Source organism: Phaethon aethereus, assembly GCF_964289735.1.
Source record: "Phaethon aethereus genome assembly, chromosome: 2".
Taxonomy (NCBI): domain Eukaryota; kingdom Metazoa; phylum Chordata; class Aves; order Phaethontiformes; family Phaethontidae; genus Phaethon; species Phaethon aethereus.
Genome location: NC_138582.1, coordinates 55,759,752 through 55,784,014, shown reverse-complemented (window position 1 = coordinate 55,784,014; position 24,263 = coordinate 55,759,752). Strand labels below are relative to the sequence as shown.

The 24,263-nt window shown below is 42.5% G+C and overlaps 1 protein-coding gene across 2 annotated transcripts; it reads right to left on the bottom strand.

The window, feature by feature from the left end:
- Window positions 1-18,515: 18,515 nt before the first annotated feature.
- Window positions 18,516-23,505, bottom strand: LOC309417362 (myosin regulatory light chain 2, smooth muscle minor isoform; the record flags this gene model as incomplete). Of its 2 annotated transcripts, XM_082014855.1 has the most annotated exons (3): window positions 18,516-19,231; window positions 22,991-23,152; window positions 23,322-23,505. In XM_082014855.1, 3 exons carry the CDS (start codon window positions 23,503-23,505, stop codon window positions 19,059-19,061), a joined length of 519 nt encoding a protein of 172 aa, XP_081870981.1. In that variant the 3' UTR covers window positions 18,516-19,058. The 2 variants fall into 2 exon arrangements, with proteins under 2 accessions (XP_081870981.1, XP_081870982.1); XM_082014856.1 differs by lacking the exon at window positions 22,991-23,152.
- Window positions 23,506-24,263: the final 758 nt, after the last annotated feature.

Genomic DNA, 24,263 nt, shown 5'->3' with positions numbered 1-24,263 from the left:
TGTCTCAGTTGCAAGGCAAAGCCAATGCAGCTTTCAGTTAAACTTTCAAAGGGCCCTTCAGCATCCTTGGTTTGCGCTACGTGCAGGTAGGGGTCATGTCTGCGGTTGCAGTCTTTGGGAAGGGTCTAGGTACCTGCTTCTGAACAGGGACATTTTTTCTGGGGGTAAGCAGTGAGGTTGGATGTTTCTGGGGAAGATGTTTAGGGAACAGGGGCTGAAACTGTCACAGACTTCTGCATGCAAGGCAAAACCTTACAAGTGGTGTCACTCCTGCTCTATGGAACTAGGGAGAGGTCTATGGCTCAGCTAGAGCCAGGACAGCCATGTGGGGACACCTCACGAAGCCTAGCTGAAGGAGGGTCTGTACATCCTGATGGAGGGAGCAGGTCTGGGAGAAAACTGCCTAGCAGGGCTTCTCCTTCATCTGGCACGCTGAGCTCTCCTTCACTAGAAGCAGTGGTCTTGGTGGTGGTTCCTCCTCTGTGAGAAGGCCAAAGCACAGTGACATCTCAACAGGGAGAATTTTCTTCACCTGCCAGAGCAGAGAGAGAATAACAGGGGCCTGAATTGTTGGCTCCATGTAAGCAAGACAGGTCTTATAGGCATGGCTCTACTCTACAGACCTACATTGAGTGTTTAGCCTGAGTGTGAAAGGTCTTACCTTCCCTGGTGGGACGCTTTGCACGCAGTGGTGATGTAGGGAGGTTCTTCCAGAGCTGCCAAAGCAACAAATCCAGCATCACCCCATTTGAGACGCATGTCCCCGTTGCCCAGCAAACCCACCTCCACCAGTGAAAGCAACCTCGTCAGTAGTTCAGTTTGTGAGATGAGTCCAGTCCCATGGTACTGCAACAAATTTAAGACCTCAGTTCCCTCGAGTTCCTTGTTCGTTCTTGGGTCTTCCCCCAATATTCAAGGCAGCAGCCTTCAGGGTGCAAGGTGAAGCTTGTGACCACCGTGCCTCATCTGACTATGGAAGGGAGGGTAATTTTGGCCATGTAAGGACTATGCCAGAAGGCCCGTGAGGCAGCACTGAGGGAGAGCTCAGGCTCCACACAGAAGAGGACTTCTGATTTAGTGTGTCCTGATATAATAGGTGCAGGGCATTTTCAGATCAGAAAGAGGCACTCACAAAATACAGATCCCTGTTTAATCAGATGTGCTTCCTGAGTACCAGATTTGATGCGGCTGTTTTAATTTCCAGTTCTATGTGAAAAAACTTTGGTTTTGTTAAAGAACCCTAGTCTGCTTAAAAAGATAATTAGCTGCCCACCACCATCGGGGTTTTGATGGAAAGCTTTTAAATAAATGTTGTGGAAGAAGTGTTTGCCTAGGTTCAGAATGCTGGCTTAGTAGAACGGAAGTGTAATATATTAAAGAAGTTTTGCCCAGGAATGCTGAATGCATTAAAGATTACCTTGGTACTCCAAGTTGTTAAACTAGGTGCTTGTGGAAAGAGAAGTAAATTCTCTGTTCAGTACCTTGGCCTTTGCTGCACAATGCATCCAGCAACATAAATATTAACCTTGTATGTTATTTTCTCTGATTTGGAAATGCAAATATGTACTTATAGCTATAAGATCATGTTAATGTTATCAGGAGATCCAGTTCGCCAAATCTTGAGATTGGGCTATTGCCATGGTCACAATTTATAATCAAAGAAGAGGTTTTGGCTATGCCATGAAATAGGACTCCAATGAGATTGGTCAAACGTGATAGATGAAGCCTTGAACTGAAGAGACTTAATGAGTCAGTGACATGTTTTTCATGATGTCTGTATAAGAGAATGACTAAGAAACCTAAACCCCAGTATAAGCATGCAAGTAAAAAAGAAAAACTCTTTGCTCATATCCTGAGCAAATGGGGACAGTCCAGGTCCAGTATTTGGATCCCCATTTTGACAGCCCTTTTTCTGATGTTCAGACATCTGCACCAAAATAAATGGTATTCTATGGTTCTGTTCCAGCCTGTCCTCCATGACGTCTGTAGATTAAAGAACAGCAGGAACACTGACAGCAACAAAATACTTCTAATCTGAGACAGAAAAAATTTTTAAACAAAAGGAGGAGAAATATTTCTCCTTTGGACTCAGACCACAATGGGACATCTCAAGTACATGAAGTTAGAGTTTGAAATTAAGATCTGCAAATAATTTCAGCTATATGGTTTTTGATGCACACATTGTAACAGAGTGCTTGCTGCAGCAATAGTGCTGTGCAATAACTTGCAAAAATAACTTCTCTCTCTCTGTTCATATTCATCAGTCATTAAAAGGCTCCTGTAACATTAAATGCAAGTCTGCTGTTAAAGTGATGGTTGTAATGAGAAAAGGAAAAGATACTGAGTTAACATCTGAATAAAACAGGAGGAGATAATCCATGAGTGAGTGATCAAGACTATTTTCAGCCATCTTTTTTTTAATGTGCAAGTCAAATGTTTTCTTAGTAAAGAGAGAACAGCTTTGGGAGATGACTGAATTTGTAGTGAAATGTCATTTTAATATTTGGCTAAGCAGAAAAGCCGTATTTTAAGTTTGGAGGGGGATAGCTTAAACAGCAAACTATCTTGCTGCTACTGTTCCACTCGGGCAAACTTTCAAAGTGTAATCAAAACCATATCCATCATATAGCATGTCTTTTCCCTGTTCTTGCCAAAAATATTTCTATGTAAATCAAATGGGTTTTTTTCTAATCAGAAAGAGTTCTATGACCTCTAGAGGGCACCCAGCCAGAAACTTCCGTTTTAATCTCAGCTCCTTTGTGGCTTTTTAGCTTGTTTCCCTTCTCTGAAGTGTAGCAACAGCTGCCTACATAACTTCTCATCAAAGGATGTGTCTTTGTTCTTGTCTGGAATGTGGAAGGGAGCAGGGAGCCAGCAGAGCCCATTGGGTCCAATATTTGGTCAGCTACCGAGGAGAGAGCAGGAGTTGTTCTGCTGAAGCCCCACTGTGTGGGGTCCTCTGCGCATGTATGCTGACAGGCAGTACCTGATTCAGATGTGGGTGCCACCTCGTATTACTGTTTTCTGGACTTGGTTATACAGTTTGTGAATATGGGAGGATTTCTACCTGCATGTCTCCACGGGATCTGCTTGCTCTCTAGGTCCTCAGCCACCTTTAGCATTTTCTTTGCTGATAGTTCTTTGCTGTCTGATGTAGGACTTCACTGCTGGTATAGGGGTGTCTGCCTCTGAAAGCCCTTGCAGGATAGCAAAACAGTCCTAACCAGCCCAAAGTCCTGGTCTCAGCCATGTAATGATGTAGCAGCAAGGCCTTTGACAACAAAATCTATACACAGGAAACTATTTTGTGTAGCAAATATTTATCCTGCGCATTACTTTTAGGTCACAATTTTACCTTTAAATGACACATTTGTGTCTGTACAGTTAATATTTGAATTGAGATCTGTAGGGTCACTCCCAGGTTAAGAATGAATCTGTAGGAATAAGAATGACAAATGGCTTCAAAAAATTCAAGAGGCAAAGCGAGAGAAGATTAGAAACCGGGCAGCATCTTCCCTGCCAGGTAAGCCTGTCACATTCTCTCACCAGTTGCAGGAGTTTGCAACTGGTTCCCAACCCACCTGCCCTGGCCGCAGCCCATGTGCTGTGCTTACCTGGTCCCTCGCCAGGACCTGTGCCCAGCACTGCTGATCGCGACTGTTGCCTCCTGCAGTGCCATACCATAAGCTCTACAGGCTGTTCCATCCCTCTCTCTCTCCTCATCTGCTGGCACCCTTCAGTTGGTAACACTCCCCTTCCCCACAGACCTCTGCCTTTAGCTTTCCCAGCCTCCGTCGTCTGTCCCAGGGGCAGCACACAAAGGACAGTGCTCATTAGAGGGGGGTGAGGAGGCTTGGTCTATACACCTGTTTTCTAGGTAGAAAAAGCAGGGGGGCACAGAAGACAATAAAATTTTAACTTGATGGAGTTACTTTACTTCATCTTTTGTGCATATTAGTTGTATATACATCTGAATGGATTGTGCCAACCATATGGATAGCAAAACTTCTGGTTTCCAGGAAGTTTCTTACTTTTGCTTTAAAATGGCTGCCAGAGTTCTGGGGTTACATTGTTAGAACTGACCACAGAGGAGTGGAATAAATGCAAACTCTTGATTTCCACATGAAATATTAAGTAAATTTCTCAATGAAGCAAATCATCAGAACTGACATGTGGCTTGATCTGAATTTTCCTTTGTGGTTTCTTTTGTCTCAGTCCGATTACACTCCATACAGTCAGTTGTGTTCTTGCCCTCGCTGGGAATGATTCTCCTGCTTCACTCCCAAAACTGCTCATAGGCTCACGTACCTGATGCTCCTTTGTTCTCTATGTTTTTCCATAATCTCACCACTCAGAAAATGACCAGCCAGTGCCTTTCTGAACATACTGTTCATATTTCAGACAGATTTCACCATCTTGTTCCATCCCTTGCTAACCTTTCTCCTCTAGCCATTATGAATGTGAACAGTTATGTTTGGCCTATTGGTATCTCCTTTCAAGACCAGGAACTTTCTCTATGCCTCAAGGTATTGCAGCACAAAGTAATTTGGGATTCTCAAGTAGAAAAGACGAAGATAATAGCTTTCCTCATCTGTCAGGTGTACTGATGCCACACTATTCTACAGTGGTCTCAGCAGCACACATTTCTGTAATTCACTGCTATCAGAAGACACTAATAATCCCGATTCCCTTTTCAATACCAGTAACTTTCATCTCTTTACTCAGCTTGCCTTCCCCATTTAGCCTTTTTCCTGAGCCACATGCAAAGAATTTTGATCTTTATATTAATCTAAAATCTCTACTTCCTTTAAACCCCCCCCACCAACTTCTACTACTACTAGTTTGCCTCCTTATGACTCGTACCAGTAGGCTTTTATGCCTTCCTATCATTTAGGAACACCCCCCCTAACATTTGGTCTGGGCTCTCCGTCATCACCATTATTGCCCATCGCACAGATTTCCTGAGCTCGCTCTGTAGTGGGAGCCTCTCTGCACTCTCCTCTGATCAATTGCTCCTTTCATGTTGACAGTCCGACTGCTTCCTGTTGAATTTCAAAAGCTCCCTTTTCAGCAAGCGAATCATGAAAGCACCTTTGTTTCATCCTTCTAGGTTTTTGCCCAAATACAGTTGAAACTAATTTTAACGTTTATTAATCTTTTGCAGTAGGTAATTAGTAACAGTATGACTAATGCTTTCCTTTCTTTTGATAGTTTCCATGTGTTCTTGAACTTGGTACCACCTTGTGTACTAATTATTGCTTATATACTAGTTAGGCAGGCATCTTCTCCATTAGGATACCTGCTTCCCTTAGTCCATAGGGATTCCCTTTTAGTACCATAACTTCTCCTCCATGGCAGCCTGGAAAGGTCACATCAGACTGATGTTTGGTCCTAAATTCTTTCCCCTCTGCAATCATGTCAGCTTGCACCAAAAAGTATTTCAGTTGTGTATATTCTGAATGCTTGGACTGGATCAGGAGCTGTGAACAGATGTGCTGGTTTTGGCTGGGATAGAGTTAAATTTCTTTATAGAAGCTAGTAGTAGCCTGTGTTCTGGATTTGGGATGAAACTAATGTTGGTAACATACTGATGTTTTCAGTTGTTGCTAAGCAGTCAAGGACTGTCCAGCTTCTCATGCTGGCCTGCCAGCGAGTAGGCTGGGGGTGCACGGGAAGCTGGGAGGAGGCACAGCCAGGACAGCTGACCCAGGCTGGCCAAAGAGATATCCCATACCATATGATAGCATACTCAGTGTATAAACTGGGGGAAGAAGAAGGAAGGGGGGGATGTTTGGCGTTACGGCGTTTGTCTTCCCAAGTAACCATTATGTGTGATGGACCCCTGCTTTCCTGGAGATGGCTGAACACCTGCCTGCCCATGGGGAGTGGTGAATGAATTCCTTGTTTTGCTTTGCTTGCGTGCACAGCTTTTGCTTTACCTGTTAAACTGTCTTTATCTCAACTCACAAGTCTTCTCCTTTTACTTTTCCGATTCTCTCCCCCATCCCACCGCGGGGGAGTGAGTGAGCGCCTGCGTGGTGCTTGGTTGCTGGCTGGGGTTAAACCACGACAACAAGTTATCTTGTGCCATTCTGTGGATTCACAGAGTTTAGACAGAAACTGGGACTAGAAAGGTGGGGAATATGGCACAGGCTGACATCGCCAAAATTGGCTTAGAAAGCTGAGAAGAGGCAGGCTTGTACAGAAATGTGCGAGGAGAAGGGGAATGTGTTGACTTGCATCAAAGCTAAGAGCAGGATGTCTTGGGATGCAGCAGATATGCTAAGGGCTGCCTGGGTCAGACAACTGAAAATGGACCTATCATCTGGAGTGTGGAATAGACTCAGTGTACCAATTCCAGACAATTTGAAAGAAGGAGAGTTGCAGACAAGCAGGCTTGTTGCATAACCTAGACATACATCGGAGAATAAACTACTGGATCAATGCCTTTCCACTGATGGAACCACAGATGTGGAGCCAGAACCAGTTCACTTTCATGATTTGCCATACCCATGCTACTTGTGCCAGCATCTGGGGTAGGGACAGATGAATTCTCCCACAGTACACTGTAAAAACATTGTCAGAGCTACACAGCTTACTGCAATGTTACAAACCCCGAAGGACCACGTCTGGAAAAAACGGAACAGGGTGAATGCATGACTTCAGTCATGCAGGCACTTGTACACCTCCTTGCCCTTCCCCCCAGTGCTTAACCATTAGCCTGTCATTCTCTGTTATGGTAAGCTCATACAATGGGAGTGTATTGAAGGTGTCCCTCTCTCAGATTAATCCTGTGCTGGAGAGGCACTTTGGCTGGGGAGCTGAGGGCAGAGAAAATCCATGCATGGAAAAGCAGCATTATATAAATGCATAGAGTCCTGTGTGTTGGCATGCTTGGGCTGTGGCATAATAGCTCTGCTGAGAGGGAGCTAAAAATTGGCAAGACTGGCGTCTGAGGGTGGGGTTGGGCAGGAACCTGAGCAGAAGCAGGCATAAAGTGTAGCACAGACTTGGTATGTTCCTGTGTATCACCCCCTCTTCCCCTACCTTTTTGCTGTTATTTAGGCTTGACAAATGCTAATCCTCTAAATTTGGCTTAAAAATGAAACATTGCTTCAGGTGCTTTGGCACCAAAGACCATTCTACAAGTCTGAGTTGCTCTTCCACAATTTTCCACACATCATAGGCCTAGGCTGTACCTTCTGTATAGGGCTTTGGCCATTCTTCTGTTGAGTATTTACAGACTGTTTGAAGAGAGGAAGGTCAAGAGGGAGAATGCATGAGCGCTATACACTGCAGGTGTTTTACCAGGAATGGCAGGTCCAGATTTGCCCTGTGACCTTTCCCCATCTGGGGGAAGTTTTGATGTGCAGTTGCTTCCTGAGTTATGCAGTGAAGAAGTTCATTCCTTGCCTGCACACACCTCAGCCTCATAAGCAATTAGTTGTAGCTGTGATGGAGGTTACGCTTATGCCTCACTGGATGTATAGTGGAGGAGACTGTAGATGAAGGGCAGAAAATAGCATCTTTCAGTCAAGCCCCCATTGCATGTGTGTTCTCAAAACCTACAGAAATTCACCGACTGGAAGTCTAGACCCAAGTGGAAGTGGAGGGTGTAGATAGCCTCTTTCTCTCCCTTGTGTCCTTGCAGAACACAGTATCCAAACCTAACTGACAGAAAATCAGGAAACCAGCATCTTAACTCTGCATTTCCGTTAAATCCAGATAGAAGAGTTGCCCTATTAAAAAAAAAAAAAAAAGTTCTTTGTGCGTGGGGCAATTTGATATTAACACATCAATTTTTGAATTCACATCCACCCTCCAGATAGCCCCATTTAACTGGGGCTTATTTGCAATGACATCTGGATAGCCTGAGATCACATTGCCATCTTGGGATTTTATTCTTAGGAAGAGAACCTGTTAAGAGTCCCTTTTCATTTATATAATTTTCTGTTCACAGTCATAACACCTACTTGTAGACCAGACCTTCACAAATGAGAATAATGTATTCCTTGAAGTAGGACATATTTAAAATGCAATAATCCTTAGTAACACAGACCCTATGTTAAGAATTGCCATAATGACTAATGGAGCATATGAAGTCCCATCACCCAGTTTGCATCTGTAGTTCATCAGTACTATATCCAATAAAAAGATAAGATTTCGTATGCAAAAATGAGACTGATGTCAACCATCATACTAGGAAGAGAAACCTCTTTAATTGGACAAGGAGAAATGCCAATAATAAGGGTATGTACAAAGGAGATGGAAAAAAGAAAATAATTCCGAACTCACTTTTACAGTTCAAGAAGGACACTTCCTAGGAGAGAAGGCAGGCCTGGCTGCTTCTGAGGAATTCTTTGCTTTGAACAAAATGCACAAACTGTGTTGGGCCTCACATAGTAGAAGCCCAATGTCAAGTTCTTCAGAAATTCTGAGTTACAGAGCCAGGCATATAGGCTGTCTCTGTCTTCCCTTGTCCTCCCATGAATCTGACCCTCCTTCAACAGAAAGCCCAGCTTCAACAGGAGGTGTAGAAAAAGGTCTCATTCTAGAACAGTTTCTGGTATGAGAGCTTTGAGCCTTGTCAGGCTCAAAAAGAAATTGCACCCAGGTCTCTACTTGCCATATGTAAATGCTAGATACTGGCACAAATCTCATCGGTGGTGATTCTGCATGAGATGCCACTGTGCTTGTGCTTAACTCAGTGCTGTCCACCCTTGGTAAACACATTCACCATATGATTGGTGGACTCAGGCTGTGAAGGAGCAGGACATGAGTTAGGCCCAAAGACATCATCACATTTTAGACCTCATGTGGCTTTAGGTTGGAAATAACAATGAAGCTGTTCAGCTCAGCCTAGAGCATTAGATTTGTTATGAGTCTTCTAGAAAAAAAAAGTAAAAGGCCACTCCAGACAACCAGGCATGTAAGCAATTAGGACAGGAAAGTACAGTTCACTCTGTTCAGAGTTCAAAGCCTAGGTTCAGTATGGATTGAAACCTGGAAGTTTTATGTTCCTTTGCAAAACCTGTGTGTCCATGCTTACGGGACATTGGTAGATGATGAAGTCATTTGTTACCTTAGTTATCTTGTGTTCTCAAAAACAGAAGTTCCTTTCAAGTACTTTAGGATGGAAAGAGATCTTCACTTGTTAAAAGGTGAGTTGCAGGCATGGAGCCAAAATTTGCCTGTCAAACTTGTATGAGTACTGGATTTACTTGTATGGATGTAGATTAGGATTTGGCCAATACAGCTTGTCCCAGTCCCAGGTGTTTTAAATGGCAATAACATGCTGTACTCTGGCTAGCCATTAGTGCAAGGATTGAGGGTGTCTTGGCAGTAAGGTCAATAAAATGTAGTTGGACTCAGTTCCTCGGCTTATAAAACCAGTCTTGCTGAGGCTTTGGCACTACTTTCACCTACGTGATTCATGCTTACATAGTCACCTGCACCTATAATTACCTGGGTTAAGTGCAAGGCTCTCTGGGAGCCTCTCTGAGGGCTCTTAGTAGCTCACTAATTCGTGCTACTCTACAAACGGATTCAGACCTCATTTCCTCTTTCTCTTCATGGAAGGACTTAGGCTCCTGACACATTTAACCCAGTCACCTCCAGCTATGTGCATGCATCAGTTCTGTCCATTCAAGCATGGTGCCAAAACAAGACTCCAACATAGAATGTGTTTCTTTTGCAAGACATAATAAAAGTTGCATGAGATGAGATGAGATGAGATGAGATGAGATGAGATGAGATGAGATGAGATGAGATGAGATGAGATGAGATGAGATGAGATGAGATGAGATGAGCCACATTTTCGGACATCCGAATACAAAGATGTGTTCTCTGAGGGAGCATTAGAGCTGCAGATACACCAGGATGCAGACCGGTAGCTTGTGCAGCATAACTGATGTTAAACAGCGAGATTACTTATTCATCCATGCCTGGAAGGGTCAGCAGAAACTTCATCACTTCCACAAGGGAAGAAAATCCTTCTGGTACTTTATGAGAGGCTTTCCCCGATTCTCTTCACAGCACACCAGTGTGGAAGCCTTACCACTGCTAAAGCAGATAGCTACTGAGGCTGGAAGCTTGCTCTCTCACCTGACTGCTTGGAGGGCTGTGGCTCAGCTATAGTCAGAAGCACACAGACCATATGCACCAGATGATGTATAATAGCATTTATTTAGTGGCCTGGAGATCTGACGTTCCACTGGCTGGCAAAAGGAACAACTTCCCTCTAAACAACAGTTACTGACAGGTGCCAACGCTTGCGTTTGCTCTTTTGTGATACTATGCTCATGTAACACGGCCAAGAGCTGCATGGAAGAGCTGTGCAGACAGTGTCACAGAACGATGATTAGCAACTTGATGACAACATAAGCCAAAATGCAAGATAAAGCACAGCATGTAGTTAGCAAACAAGGTACAATTGTCTCCTTTTGTCATTAGGCTGTGGGATAAGAAAGGATGAGGCAGCCTTGGAATATTTTGGTTGCCACTTGTTATCTAGAACACTGCTAACACAAAGCTGCTAAATCAGCCTAGCCAAAGCCAGAGGTGGAAATGATGTTTTGATGAATTAGAGAGGGCCCAGTGGAAGCTGTTCAAACATAGCTTTTGTCAGCTCTACTGAAAAAGTGCTTTTATTATGGAAATGCCTTAAGACATTACATTTTCACACCCCCACCTCCCCTGCCACCTCTGTTTTGCTAGACACTGTACAAACACAGAGAGAGACCTACTCACCTGTCTGGAGCTCTGGGAGCATTGTGAGCATTGGCACAGAAGTTACTCTTCAGCCAGCTTTTTTTAGTGTAGTAAGAGGAAATATGCTCAGCCTAATAGCAAAATATCTACTAAAGTAAACTCGAGAGTCTGTCTGTCTCTCTCCCAATAAGGACATAGCTTCTTTCAGGAGTCCAAACTACTATATACCCTATATAGACTATAGATTACAGGACAGTCTGGCTTTGCCTAAAGTTTCTGTCTTAACTCTGCTTTTATTTATTCCTCGGCTACAGTAATAGCATATTGTATAAGATTATATAAAACAAGATTGTACTGTGCAAAGGGCCCCAATTTATTTAATCAATATGTCTCATGGTGTCTGGATGATTACATACAAAATGCCAGGGGCAAAAAAGTAATAAAAGCAACAAGACACTAGAAGTATTGTTCAGATAGCTGTGTAATTATCTTAAGCAATTTAATTTTCTGTGTTGAAAGTTAATTACTTACTATAGGGAAAGACCAATTTAATGTCTTCAGTCAACTAAGTGGTTAAGATTCATTAAAAGGAACCCATATTACAAATACCTTCATGCCACATCATTGCCATTATTTCCAGGTATAAAACTTCTTGCCCCCTACACACAACCAACTTCTGTTCTAAACAGATTTTTATACAATCCTTTTCTCTATAGCTTCTGGGAATAAAAGTTTGAAACAAACCTTTGTGGACTGTGTAAGAACATGCCCAGATATCACAGGTGTCTGACATTAGCCACATATAGCAGAGAAATGCAAGGAGATTTACCAAATGAAAATTTCAACTGCCACAGAGATAAAATGGGGCAAATTGTATAGGAAAGTCATTCATGTAATATTGATTAGAAGCTGAAACTCAAGCAAACTGTACCCTTGAAAAAAAAAAGTAAAAAAACCGCAAAACAAAGAACAGCAGAGTCAGGAAATGAGCCAGAATTACGTATTGGTACGTAAAGGTAAATATTGGAAACTCGCATAATGTTGCTGAAATGGCCCTTTTAGGTGAGCCTCACTAAATTCAGTACAATTTCCCTGTAGAAGGAAAGCCTGTGAATAGGCTTAAGGGAGGCATGGAGGGACTGGAAGGAGACGAAATAACTAAAATAAACACACCCTAACCTGTTCATAATAACAGCATCTCCCAAATGCTTTCCTTGCTTTTACAGTCACTTTAAAAAACACCAGTAGGTAACAAAAACATTCCTGCAAAGGGTGTGTGCAAGCACTAAATCTGTCATAGGTAAGAATAATCCAGAATCGGTCACATAGGTGTAAAGTACCCTTCGAGTCTGGAAAGTGGTTGTGAAAATAAGCAGCCAGCACCCCTTTGTTTGATATTTGCTCTTTCATAGCAACTTGAGATCAGTGATGGAAGAGGCATAATTACCAGCCCTGAAAACCTGGCATAGGGTAAGATCTTCCAGGCATCACTAGTAAGAACATCAGCCAAAACAGTCTCCTGTTTTCCTAGCACACTTACCAACTTCCCTCAGATAACAGTTTTGTCATGTGTTGCCCTATTGCTGTGCATCCAGAGACGTGCACAAGAATCTGATTTGTGCTTTCAGCCAAGAGCCTGAAACGTCTGAGATACTGACGTCCCATTTAGATACTGCCAACATTTTCAAAGCTGCCACTGAATTACTTCTTAATCCTGGAGGTGCTTGAATTTTTACTCATCAAAATTTGCAAAGTCTGCCTTACAGCTTATTAGCTGCTTTGAATCTTATCTCAAGGTGAGACCCAAGGTGTGGTACACAAAGTAGGGAAGGGAATGCCTTTCTTGCTTGAGGGCCTCAACCCTTTGGCACGTGTAAGGCTTGTAATAGAAGGGATAGATGCAGGCCCCTGACATGTGGAAGGCATTTAAGTGCTTTCATAAAGGATGGGGGGGAGGAGGAGAGAGAGAGAGAGTGAAATATCAAATACGAAACAGAACCCTGGAAGAGCTGCTGTGGGTTGCCAAAGTAAGGGGCTACCTAAAGAGTTGACTAGGCATTCGTGTCCAGCCTCTGGAGAGGGCTGACTACTGGGATCTCAGCTGGAGAGTCATCTCTCCGATCAGCTGCATCAGCAAATACTTCAGTGCCTCAGCCCCCATCTTCTCGCCTCTTTCTGGTATTTTAATCTTCAGGAGTTTAGATAGCTACTCAGTTATCCAAATTCTGTGTCCAGAGCTTGGGGCAGAAAATTTTGGGGGCATGCAGTGCAACAGGAGCAGAGTAAAATCAAGTACTTCCAACAAGCTTCATCACTGTCTTCTGACTGCAACGGGATGATCTGACTGAGCTGTCACATCCACATTGCAACTTGACTCCAAATTCGGCCATAGCTGCTACCAGGTGGGGTTTCTGCTAATCGCGTAGTTATAACTAGCACTTCATGGTAACAGTCTGTCCTCCTCTTTGGGGGTTCAGGTAGCCCATACTCATCTTCCAGTAAGTGAATCAGAGTCCTGCATTTTGCAGCGTATACCTTACTCATCCTTTTACACAAGTTTGACGACTCCTCCTTCCTCTTAGGTCTGAATGTAGTAGGACATTCCCGAACACAGCTAGGGCAGTGCTGCTGTTCTCCGCCTCACCTAGGCAAAGAGGCCATGGAATAGATGGATGTGCTAAAAAACAGCAATAACAAACACCAACAAGACAGATGCCGTTTACGTACCTATACTTGTTACAGCAGAGAAACTAGTTATTGTTAAATTCTAAGATTATGTTCAATTAGTTACAAAAAAAAGTCAAAGTCTGAAAGAAATGTTGTCTTCTGACAACTGAAAATTGCATTGCTACCTTTTTTTTTTCTTTTTTTGATTAGCAGAGGAGGAGAGCAGGCAAAATAAGAAGGGTTTAGGTTCATGGCCAAGTTCCGCTGTTTGCCGACAGGATAGCAATAACAGTGTTATAACTTGTGTTTTGTACAACATCCATCTCAGGTTCTAATAAATACATGAATCAGTAAAAGAAACAGGCAAGCACTAACTACAAGTCATTCTGTTCCATTTAATTCTCTTCCAAGAATGTATCACAAAGTTCATGAGCTTATCTTGCTAACATGAAACTTATCAACTCCCCTTTTAACTGACTCCAGCCCTATAGCTTTGAAGCTTGCTAGGGCTGTGGGGCATAGCGCTGTGCAGATTTCTCAGGAAATCTTGTGTATGGGGGGGGGGCGGCGTGCAATAATTGAGGTCTCACTGTAGCTTTTTGCAGTCATTTCCAATGTCACAGTGACCTGCACTTATTTGAAAAGGAAGTTTCTAGCTGCAAGTATCTTTAATTTGCAACTCTTACCTACTCACTGAAAGAAGCCTGCTGGGACTGGTATGCATTTTTATTAAAGTTGTGTGAGCTTTTTTTTTATATTTTTAAATACTCAGTTTACATGACACTTCGATCTCGTGATGATTACACAGAAATTCTAGTTAGGTTTGCCTTTCACAGCTAATGAGTGCTACTAAAACAATTTTTATACTTAAGCAACGGGATGCATGCAGTGGAACTAGAGATGAGTCAGCAGTTAGCTAAGGTTATTTGAATAGCAATATAAACCATGCCTGCCGCTAGGAAACAGTCCACAAAGGTCACACCGAGTGCCTAGTATTTAGACGCTGCCACCCTGGTGATAGGAATTCTCTTGAGACTCTCTTGTTTTTTAGACCATGCATCATTCTGTTTGACATTTGGATGTTGTCGTATTAAATACCCGCGACTTGGTGTCTGGATGACGGGGAATAATGCTTGACAACATTGGTACTATTCACAGTGAGGCACGCCTGCCAGATCAACAGATGCTGCTCTTTCCCCTTCTAGGGGAGCTAGGCACTAAAATTAGTAACTATTAAACCAGTGCACTGAGTAAGGATCTGCTGAATCTCATCAACAAGAAATACCGAAGAGAAGGTAAGGAGTCACCACCGCTCTTTCTACAGGAGTTGGGCTGTAACTCACAAGTAGGGACAGCAGAGCTTACAAAATGACTGCCCCCAGTACAGAGATAGCCGAGTTGCTCAAGGATAATCGGGTACTGAGCCACAGCAGCTTACAGCGCAGAGTAAGGACAGGGACAACCTTTATAAGTCATTACCTATGCTGACGGGGAGCGCGTGTGGGGTGTTAGGCCAGATACAGGATGTGTGAGACAGTTCCCTGGTGAGGCACTGCATCTCACAAACAGCCCTGGAGAGGAAACGGTTTATAAGCTAAAACTCATTTAGAGTTCAGCTCTGTTGCCTCTGCAACCACAGGAAACAAGCATACCAGCTCCACTTGTGAATCATAGCTTTTGGGAACTTCACCTTCAAGAGCAGGAAAGAGTCTTTCTTCAGGTAGAATTGATCTCTTTAATCCCTTCTGCTGAGATCATTGCCTAAGCTCCTTCATTTGCCAAAAAAGAAAAAAAAAAAAAGCAGCACAATAAGAAACACAGCTGCTTGCGGCGGTTCCACCCTCCTTTATTCAATTGTTCAGTGGTTTAACATTCAGCCTGAATGTTGCAGACCTACTTTTAATTCTCTCTTCTAGCTGAGAGGATTCAAGGCCACATTGTTCCAGCCCTCCACTCAAGTGACCTAGCTACAAAACAACTGAATGAAGTAAAAAAAAAAAAAAAAAAAAAAAAGGAGAAAGACATCCCACCATAAACGCCTCCATGTTCTGCTGACCCACTTCACTAACTTCACTAAGAACACTCAGAAATTCTGTGTTGCTCTGACTGCAATTGACTTTGCCAGGACTGAGAACTGCAGCTAGTCTATAAAACCAGTGTTACTGGTTCCAGACCGACACAGACTTTAAGGCACCTTCTGTATCAGAGGTAAGCGGGGGTTTAAAATTTCTTTGCAAGAGAAATCCCAGGCCTCTGAATTACCCACCAAAAGTCCTTTTTTATCAGCCTGACATGTCTGCATCAGTGCATTAAATGCCATTAAACTTGAGAGGGTAAAACAAAGATTCTCCTAAAGGCAAGGCTAAGAACAATAGCGTTAGTGAATGACAGTTCATCATCATCGCAAGACCAAATGGCATATAGGTGTTGCTATACAGCAATGTAGCCCTGGCCCGTAAGCAAGCACTGGGGTTTAACAACTGGCATTTATTGTTATAGATAAATACCAGCTGCCTCACTCCCAGCCTCAAGAGTTTCGTTTATATCACAGGTTTTAGTCTTTTGTATGTAAACAAAGTTATGCAAAGATACAAATTTGAATTTTGGGGTAGTTTTTCAAAGCTAATCTTACAGAGCAACAAGAGCACTTACTGAGATACCGAGAACCGCATGAGCAGTGTGCCTGGTTTGAGTTACAAAAGCAGCCTTAAGTCCTTCTGAAAACTAATCTTTTTCAAACATACACCACATGTGTGTTTGTGCATACATGACTGTAACAGCAGCTTGCAGATACCTCTTTTCCCTTTCTTTTGTAATGAATGAATTTGATTAAAGAGCCAAAATTCAACCCATACAAAAGCTGCAATTTGAAAAATCCCGAGAGCATGAGCCCTTGTTGTGGTAGGAGCAGAGCTTCTGTGGGAACTGACTGCATTTTCCTCTGTACGCTGCAGCAAATGAGCTCTTCGGGAGTCGGAAAAAACCACCCAAACCTACAGAAAACTCTGTTGTGAGCCATTTGCCCAGCCGCTAAATTAGTGCTAGGAGCTGCAATGCCACCTACTGATGGCTCTGGAGAGTGGCCTCCAGCTGCAGCCTGCTCCCTCCCGAGGAGTGCCCGGAGGGAAGGAGCGAGGCTGTCCTCAGCCGGCGGGGACCTCGGGCTGGTGAGGACCTGGCCGACTTCGCCTCCTTCAGACACGGCGAAAGTGGTTTCACTGACAGTTTACAGAATCAATTACGAAAGTTCTTTTTCGAATTTGTTACTGCTGCCCTCTCTAAACGTAAATATTTTCAGAAAAAAAGCAGCAACCGAAAACTTAATTTTGAAGCATTTGGATTTCTTCTGTCTTCTCTGAAAGTGTTTTGAACCCCTTACACTCTGTTTTTCAGCGCCTTCTATACTTTTCTTACAGTCCTACTGTTGGCATCCTGTGGTCCTTTATGTGTTCACACAGTTCCCACTCTTTTGCAAAGCTAACAGGGAACTGAGGCAGAGCAGAAGCTTCAGAGCTTTTTCTTACAGGTACCAGTGAATGTTTTTTATGGCATTGTTCCTTCTCAAAAGAGCACAGTCCTCATAGGTTGTTCATGAAAGAACAGTCTATTTCTAAAACAAATAATCACTGTCTTCTAATGAAATTTATTAGAAGTTCAGTTATCAGACCTGATAACTTTATTATCACTGTCCTGCACCTGGGTTGGGGCAACCGCCAGTACCAGTACAGGCTGGGGGATGAAGGAGTCGAGAGCAGCCCTGCCGAGAAGGACTTGGGGGTACAGGTGGATGAAAAGCTGGACATGAGCCGACAATGTGTGCTCACAGCCCAGAAGGCCAACCATATCCTGGGCTGCATCCAAAGCAGCGTGGCCAGCAGGTCAAGGGAGGGGATTCTGCCCCTCTGCTCCGCTCTGGTGAGACCCCACCTGGAGTCCTGCGTCCAGCTCTGGAGCCCTCAGCACAGGAAAGACATGGACCTGTTGGAGTGCCACAAAATGACCAGGGGGATGGAACACCTCTCCTATGAGGACAGGCTGAGAGAGTTGGGGTTGTTCAGCCTGGAGAAGAGAAGGCTCCAGGGAGTCCTTCTTGCATCCTTCCAGTACTTAAAGGGGACCTGTAAGAAAGATGGGGACAGGCATTTTAGCAGGGCCTGTTGCAATAGGACAAGGGGTAATGGTTTTAAACTGAAAGAGGGTAAATTTAGACTCGATATAAGGAAGAAATTTTCCACAGTGAGGGTGGTGAAACACTGCCAAAGGCTGCCCAGAGAGGTGGTAGGTGCCCCATCCCTGGAAACATTCAGGATCAGGTTGGACAACCTTGTCTAGTTGCAGATGTCCCTGCTCCTTGCAGGGGAGTTGGACTAGATGACCTTTAAAAGTCTGTTCCAACCCAAACTATTCTATGATTCAGTTTGCAATAGCAGCCTACCAAAAACCAGCAGAACACTCTCCACCAAATGACATTTCTTAATTTTGTAACCTAAATTCTTAAGGGATAACAATGCAATTCTTAGAAGTGACAGAAGCAACTCTGATCACCCTTTCTCTCAAGACCAAAAAGCCAGAACCACAAGTATGCAGGGTATGGCAAAGTTGCTTCAGAGTACCGTAGAAAATCTTCTGTGCATTCCATACCACAAGAACTGGAGGATGTAATTATGAGAAATGGAACAAAAAGGAATGCCTCTTTCTCACACACCCAAAGCACCACTCTCAGCAGAAGCTCTTAAAAATATATTGTATATTGTTTCATTTGCAAAGCAAGAGTAACATTTTCAGAAAGAAAACAAGAAGGAGAGAAACAGCACACCTTCCTTCTTCATCCAGCCCCATTCTCACTGTGCTTTGAAAAAAGATGGGAAGAGGAAAGAAAGAAAAAATAAATGGTTGCAATGAAATGTAATGAATTCTATATTGTCAGTCCTGCAAATCTGATAAGAAGCATTAGTCAACCATTCTACTCTCAGATGGTGCCTTCTGTAAGTTTTTAAAAAGCAGCATTAATACTGTACTCGGTGTCAAGAAGTGGAGATGCTAAGGTGGTAAAATCCCCCCTCAATTACATCCGTAAGATTTTTTTAATGTGCAAGTCTAGGACAGAAATCACTAATTTACAATGCACTAAAGTTTGAAGGGTGGGAGCTTCTTAATTCTATATGCTCACAGTAGTAAGTGAAGTACTCAGTTACTGAAGTACAAACATCGTATGCTTAAATGACTTATGCTTCATTTTTAAGGCAAAAACAGGTAACAACACAACTGCATACAGCTGCAAAAGTATTTACAGACATAATTAGAAAAACAGTTCACTTTTGAGCATGAAAATTTTAATGACATACTTAATATAGCAGTGTTTTATTTTAAAAACTACCATTGAAATTGTAAAAATCTATCCAGGATGAATAGCACTGACATTTTTACCTGGGCCTCCACGCTCACGGATCTTTGTCCCTAAACCTCTATCACTGTAAGCTGTCCTCTCTCCCTGCCCATTTCCAGTCTTATTACACAGGTGCAGGTGTGCCTAAGCAGCCCCAGAGTCCACTGAGGAAAAAGCTGGGATGTTAAAAAATGTAAGTAAAAGGTCCCACCAAGAAAAAAAAAAAGAAAAAACAGATCCTGAGAAACAAAATTACTGGGGGGGGGAAGCTATCTGCAGGTATCAGGAGCTTTGTTCAGTCATCCTTGTCTTTTGCCCCGTGTTTCAGGATGCGTGTGAATTCAATGTAGTTGAAATTCCCCTTTTTGTCGATGGGTGCCTCTCTGTACAGCTCATCTACCTCTTCATCTGTGAACCTGTCTCCCATTGTCGTCAGCAGCTCTCGCAGGTAGTCTTCCTGGATGAATCCTAGAATGTGACGGGTGGAGAGAAACACAAAAGGGAAGCTGTTTCGCAGCGAGCCTTCAAAAGCAGTAAGACAGACATACCGACACGTGCAATTAACTAACGCAGCATGTAATGAACGCATTTGCACCAGGAGCCCAAAATACTCCCTTAACTGAATTCTAAAAAAATTCCTTGAATGCAAAGGGGAAGGGGGGGGAAGTTTGATGCAGTTCATACAGATTTTTGAAAAGAGGGCCTGATCTGCCGTGACCTAATAGTATCTATTTCCATCTGCTGATCTTTAACAGCTCAAAGTGGAAAAACAAGTTCCTGTCACTGCTGCTCTTCATTACACAAGCTGTTCTCTTAATTGAATTATATTTTTCTTGACTTAATTAGATATATTTGTGCATCCTCTATAGTTTCCTCTGGGGACTAAATAACCACTGGCTGGCTCTTCACTGCTGCACAATACTGTTGCTGGCGGCGGTTTACGTGGATGCAGCAAACTGCTGGCAAGCATCCAGGGAAAGAGCTTGTAACAGAAAAGACTTCCAGGCAGGACTGAGCAAGTTAACTCAGGAAGAAGGAACAACGTGGAGAGGTAGAGGCAGAGAAGCTAGTCAAAAAGAGGTAGGATATATCAAGTTATTTATTTTATACTAAAATATTAGCAGAAGATTTTGGAGGAAATTAACAAAGGTATAAAAAAGAGCAGTTGCGAAGTATTTTCTGTTAATTCAATTTCAATAGATGGGCAGAGCCACCAGTTGCCAAATAATTCCAGGAAAGTTTAGAGATTAAAAAAGGAATGTGCATAACAAAGGGTAGACAGAAGAATGCAGAAACTGCTTAATGTTGAAATAAGACCTACCATGCCTTTAAATGCGCAATAGTTGCTTCATTTGAGAAAGAAATTGGTTATCGAACTTTAGTGGGAGAAATATCAATAACAGAATAGGGGAGGTAGAAGTATGTTCCCCCCAAAAAAAAAAAAAAAAAAAAAAAAAGAGTAAACTGCAGAACAGCTGGAAATCATATGTAGACACCCACATCAACTGATGTAGATTCAATTAGAATGGGTTTAAAAAAAAAAAAAAGTTCTGCTTTGGAAAGAGAGTTCAATAACTTAAGCAAACAGAGTTCATTAGGGAGACAAAACCAAACAGGGAATCAGGGGACCAGAAGGCAGTCAATGAACATGACAAATTATCATGGGGTTGGTCTATGCTGCAGGGAAGGGAAAAAAAGCACGTTACAACATATGCTAATTAAAACAGCATCATATCCCAGTGTAGACAAGCCCTTGACTACTGACTCCAAATGAAGAAGGCTAAGAGCAACATTCTACTTTAAAAACGGGGAGAATGTTCAGTTAGCCAGGCCCATCTTAGGCAGGGTCAAACTTTGGAGTTGTCTCTTCGCAGATTTGCGTAAAGAAGGGGAACCAGCTAAACAGATTAGGCTCTCTATTTCTGCAGTCCTACAGAGACCAAGTAGTGATGAGAGATGACGTGAGGATTAGTATTCAAAGAATGCAAGGCCTTTGGTGCTTCAAGTTTAGCCTCAAGGACTTAATTGCTTCTGTCTGAACAGCTAGGTGTTTAAACACTGAGCTAGGCTGCCAGACTTGGAATACTCTAAAAGTTGTAGCAGCACAGAGTTATAAAGCAAAGAGTACTCCAAGTCTCCTGCACACACAGCTTCAGCGTAGATGGGGAGCAACAAGTTAATGAGGCTGTGGCAGACAGCAGAAAACAGATGACAGTGCAGGATCAAAGAGCAGACAAAAGATATACTGAATGCAGACAAATAAAACTTTTATACTAATTTCATAGTACTACATACATACTACACACAACACTAATGCTGAAGCAATATACCCAACTAGACTGGCAATATAGGAAATGTAAGTAAAAAAGAACATGTACAACTGCCTTGTCCTCACTGAGACAATCTGATTTGTATTATTCTCTTTCAAAAGAACTACACTGATGTAGAGTTAGAAAAATCAGGCCCACAACACACACACACGTAGAGATTACAAAGTGAAAAAAAAGAAAAAAAAGAAAAAAAAAAAAGGTTTGACATATGCTTCTGTCCATCTTTAAAAGGAACAAACTGATCAGAAGCCAAATCTGAGAATAAAATTAATAAAAGGCAAACAACATGGGTTCCACAGATACATTACATATTATTTTGAAGACTGCATTTTGACTAGTATGAATCAAAAATCAATAAAACGGCATAACTATCTAACAAGTTTCCTGGTTAAAATTTGAGGATGGTGTAAGGCACAAAAGAGACTGTGGAACCATTATCCTCAAATCATCCTAGGACTAGACTAAAGCATTTACCACACAGAGTTGAAAGATAATAAAATCAATCTTATCAGTACATGGGGGCCTGAACTAGTAACTTATTGTTTACATAGGCATAGAAGGTTACTATTCAAAAGAACTGGTAGCACAATCATTTTCTTTATATCCTAATTCGCAGGCTCTTGTTTTGGTGCACACAAAAAAACCCCTGTAGCACAGTGAGTCAGACTACCTGTGGAGAGAAAATAATTAACCTACTAACAAAACTTCCTCCTTTAGGAGATGGTAAAGAGATTTCCCTTTAGAGGGAGGAAGTCAATTAACATTTGAAAAGGCCTTACCAACAGCAAGCCTGTTTACCTACACCTCAGCAGGAAGGGGATGCTCTTTGAAAGACTCAAAAGGTGCTAAAAATACACAGGCTGAAAATAGCCGTTTGAAATGGAGTAATATCCTTTGAAAGGTTCAGAGCACATATCCACAGGTCAGATTGAAATATTGTGGTGGACAGTTGTGGGGGAAGTTATAGGTACGATGACATCTCTAGCACAGAGGCTACATAATTTCAGCACGCTCTAGTAAGGCATGTTCACAACATGTCAAAGCATTGATATTCTGTAACACCACGGAATTGCCCTAAGGATTCATCCCTGGTTGCTACACACTTCTGCGGAATCTTAGTCTACATGCATAAATAAAGAAAAGCATAAACACTAACCTCAAGATTACAGGCACAACCTTGAAAGTCTGATACAGTAAAACTGAGCTCTGCATTTTCCTCCTTCCCTCCACCTTGCTATGCAAGTCAGTCCAATCTGTCATTTCTGTCTTCTAGACCCCACCCTATTTTTATCTTTAGATCATTAGGGCTACAGCCCTTCCTGCAACCTGAAAGCAAACTGAGCTGTGGGTGAGGGCATGACACATGGCATTTGTCATCAAAGCCATAACATACACTAGGCAAGATGAGGGTTCAAAAGAGTTTACAGGCTGGGCAGCCTACCTTGAAATATTAAATGCATTGAAGAATTCAGATGCATCTCAGATCTACTGCAGAGGAGGACAAACTCAATTGTATTACAGATTTCACACCTATTGCCTTTTCAAAGCCGTAATAAATCACATATGACCAACTTGAATTCCTCAGCTTTTTAGAGCACATGCATCTTATTTTGCACTTTGAGGAACATACACACTGCCTAGTTAAAACACTCTTCCTCAAAGCCTCGCAGAAGAACGTTACTACTAGCCCTCAGTACTCACACAGAACACCCAGCCAGTTTTTACTCTCACTCAAGTCAAGTGATAAGTCAAGTTCTCACTACTTGGTAGAATATGCCACCTAGAAGGATTACCATGTCCTACTTCCTTTATAGGTGCAAAAATCAGCATACTATTTAGAAACTGAAATAAACAACACACAAATACCGCTCCGCCCGACTGAGTTTCACCCACGTACCTGTTGCTTCTTCATCAAAGCAAGCAAAAGCATTCCTGATTACATCTTCCGGATCAGTCCCGTTTAACTTCTCACCAAACATTGTGAGGAACATCGTGAAGTTTATGGGGCCTGGAGCCTCATTCATCATGGCATCTAGGTATTCATCCGTTGGATTCTTGCCTACAAATAGAGGGATTCATATTTGGTTTAGCTTTCAAACTAAAAGAAAATAAAATCTGAATAGCACAATACCAACTGGGACACCTCTCATAAGCTGTCCCAAACTCAATTATTTTAATTATAACAGCACAAATTTGTCCGGCAAACATAAACAGAAAAGGGACATTACCAAGGGAGGCGAGCATATCATGCAAGTCCTCTTTGTCGATGAAGCCATCCCTGTTCTGGTCGATCATGTTGAAGGCCTCCTTGAATTCCTGAATCTGTGACTGATCAAACATTGCAAATACATTGGAAGTGGCACGCTGAGGGCGCTTCTTGGTGGTCTTCGTCTTTGCCTTTTTGCTAGACATGTTGATTTTTGGACACTAAGAGAGAAGTAAATATGGTAAATACAGTAAAATCAGAGTTAGGACTTCAAGAAAAACTGTACTAAGGTTTAAAGTTCACAGACAGAAAACACCTCTAACACCCTTCTATTTCCTCTTACTGGAATACATGCCCCTAATCAAGACGAGAAAAAGAGAAGTAGAAAATACAAACAAATGACAGACAGACTACTACCAAAAAAAGGTCACTAAAAGAAGACATAAGTTAAAATTAAATTTCAGTCTCCAAAGGGACAGCTTTTGTCTGGAACCCCTTCTTGATACATGCATCTGCAAGAAGGGAACTTGGACTGGTGTCGAGTCTAAAGGAGCAAAGAGAGGTTTTGAGAGCTGTTATTAAGCCTGTGAAAAACCTCTGTATGGATCTGCACACATAACTGTGTGCAATATTAGGTAGTAGGGGAAAGAGAAACACAACTCTGTCTACCTGAACAAACTCTGAAGCACCCATTCGTGACATCTGACAGCAGTAACTAGTTGCTCTTCTGTATATTGATGGGTCTCTGTCCTTGCCTTGCCTTCCACCCTCAAACTAGGGGAAAACTGTGCAAGCTATATTTCGGCACATACCAATCAGCTCTGCCTGACCTCCATTTACTTTTATGCATTTAATTTTACCTGAAATATACTACAGGTCTGCCATACCTGAAAGGTGACATCTGCTGCCTACTTCTTTAAGCAAAAAGGGAAAGCAACCAACTCAGATCGCTTTTCCTCCTCTC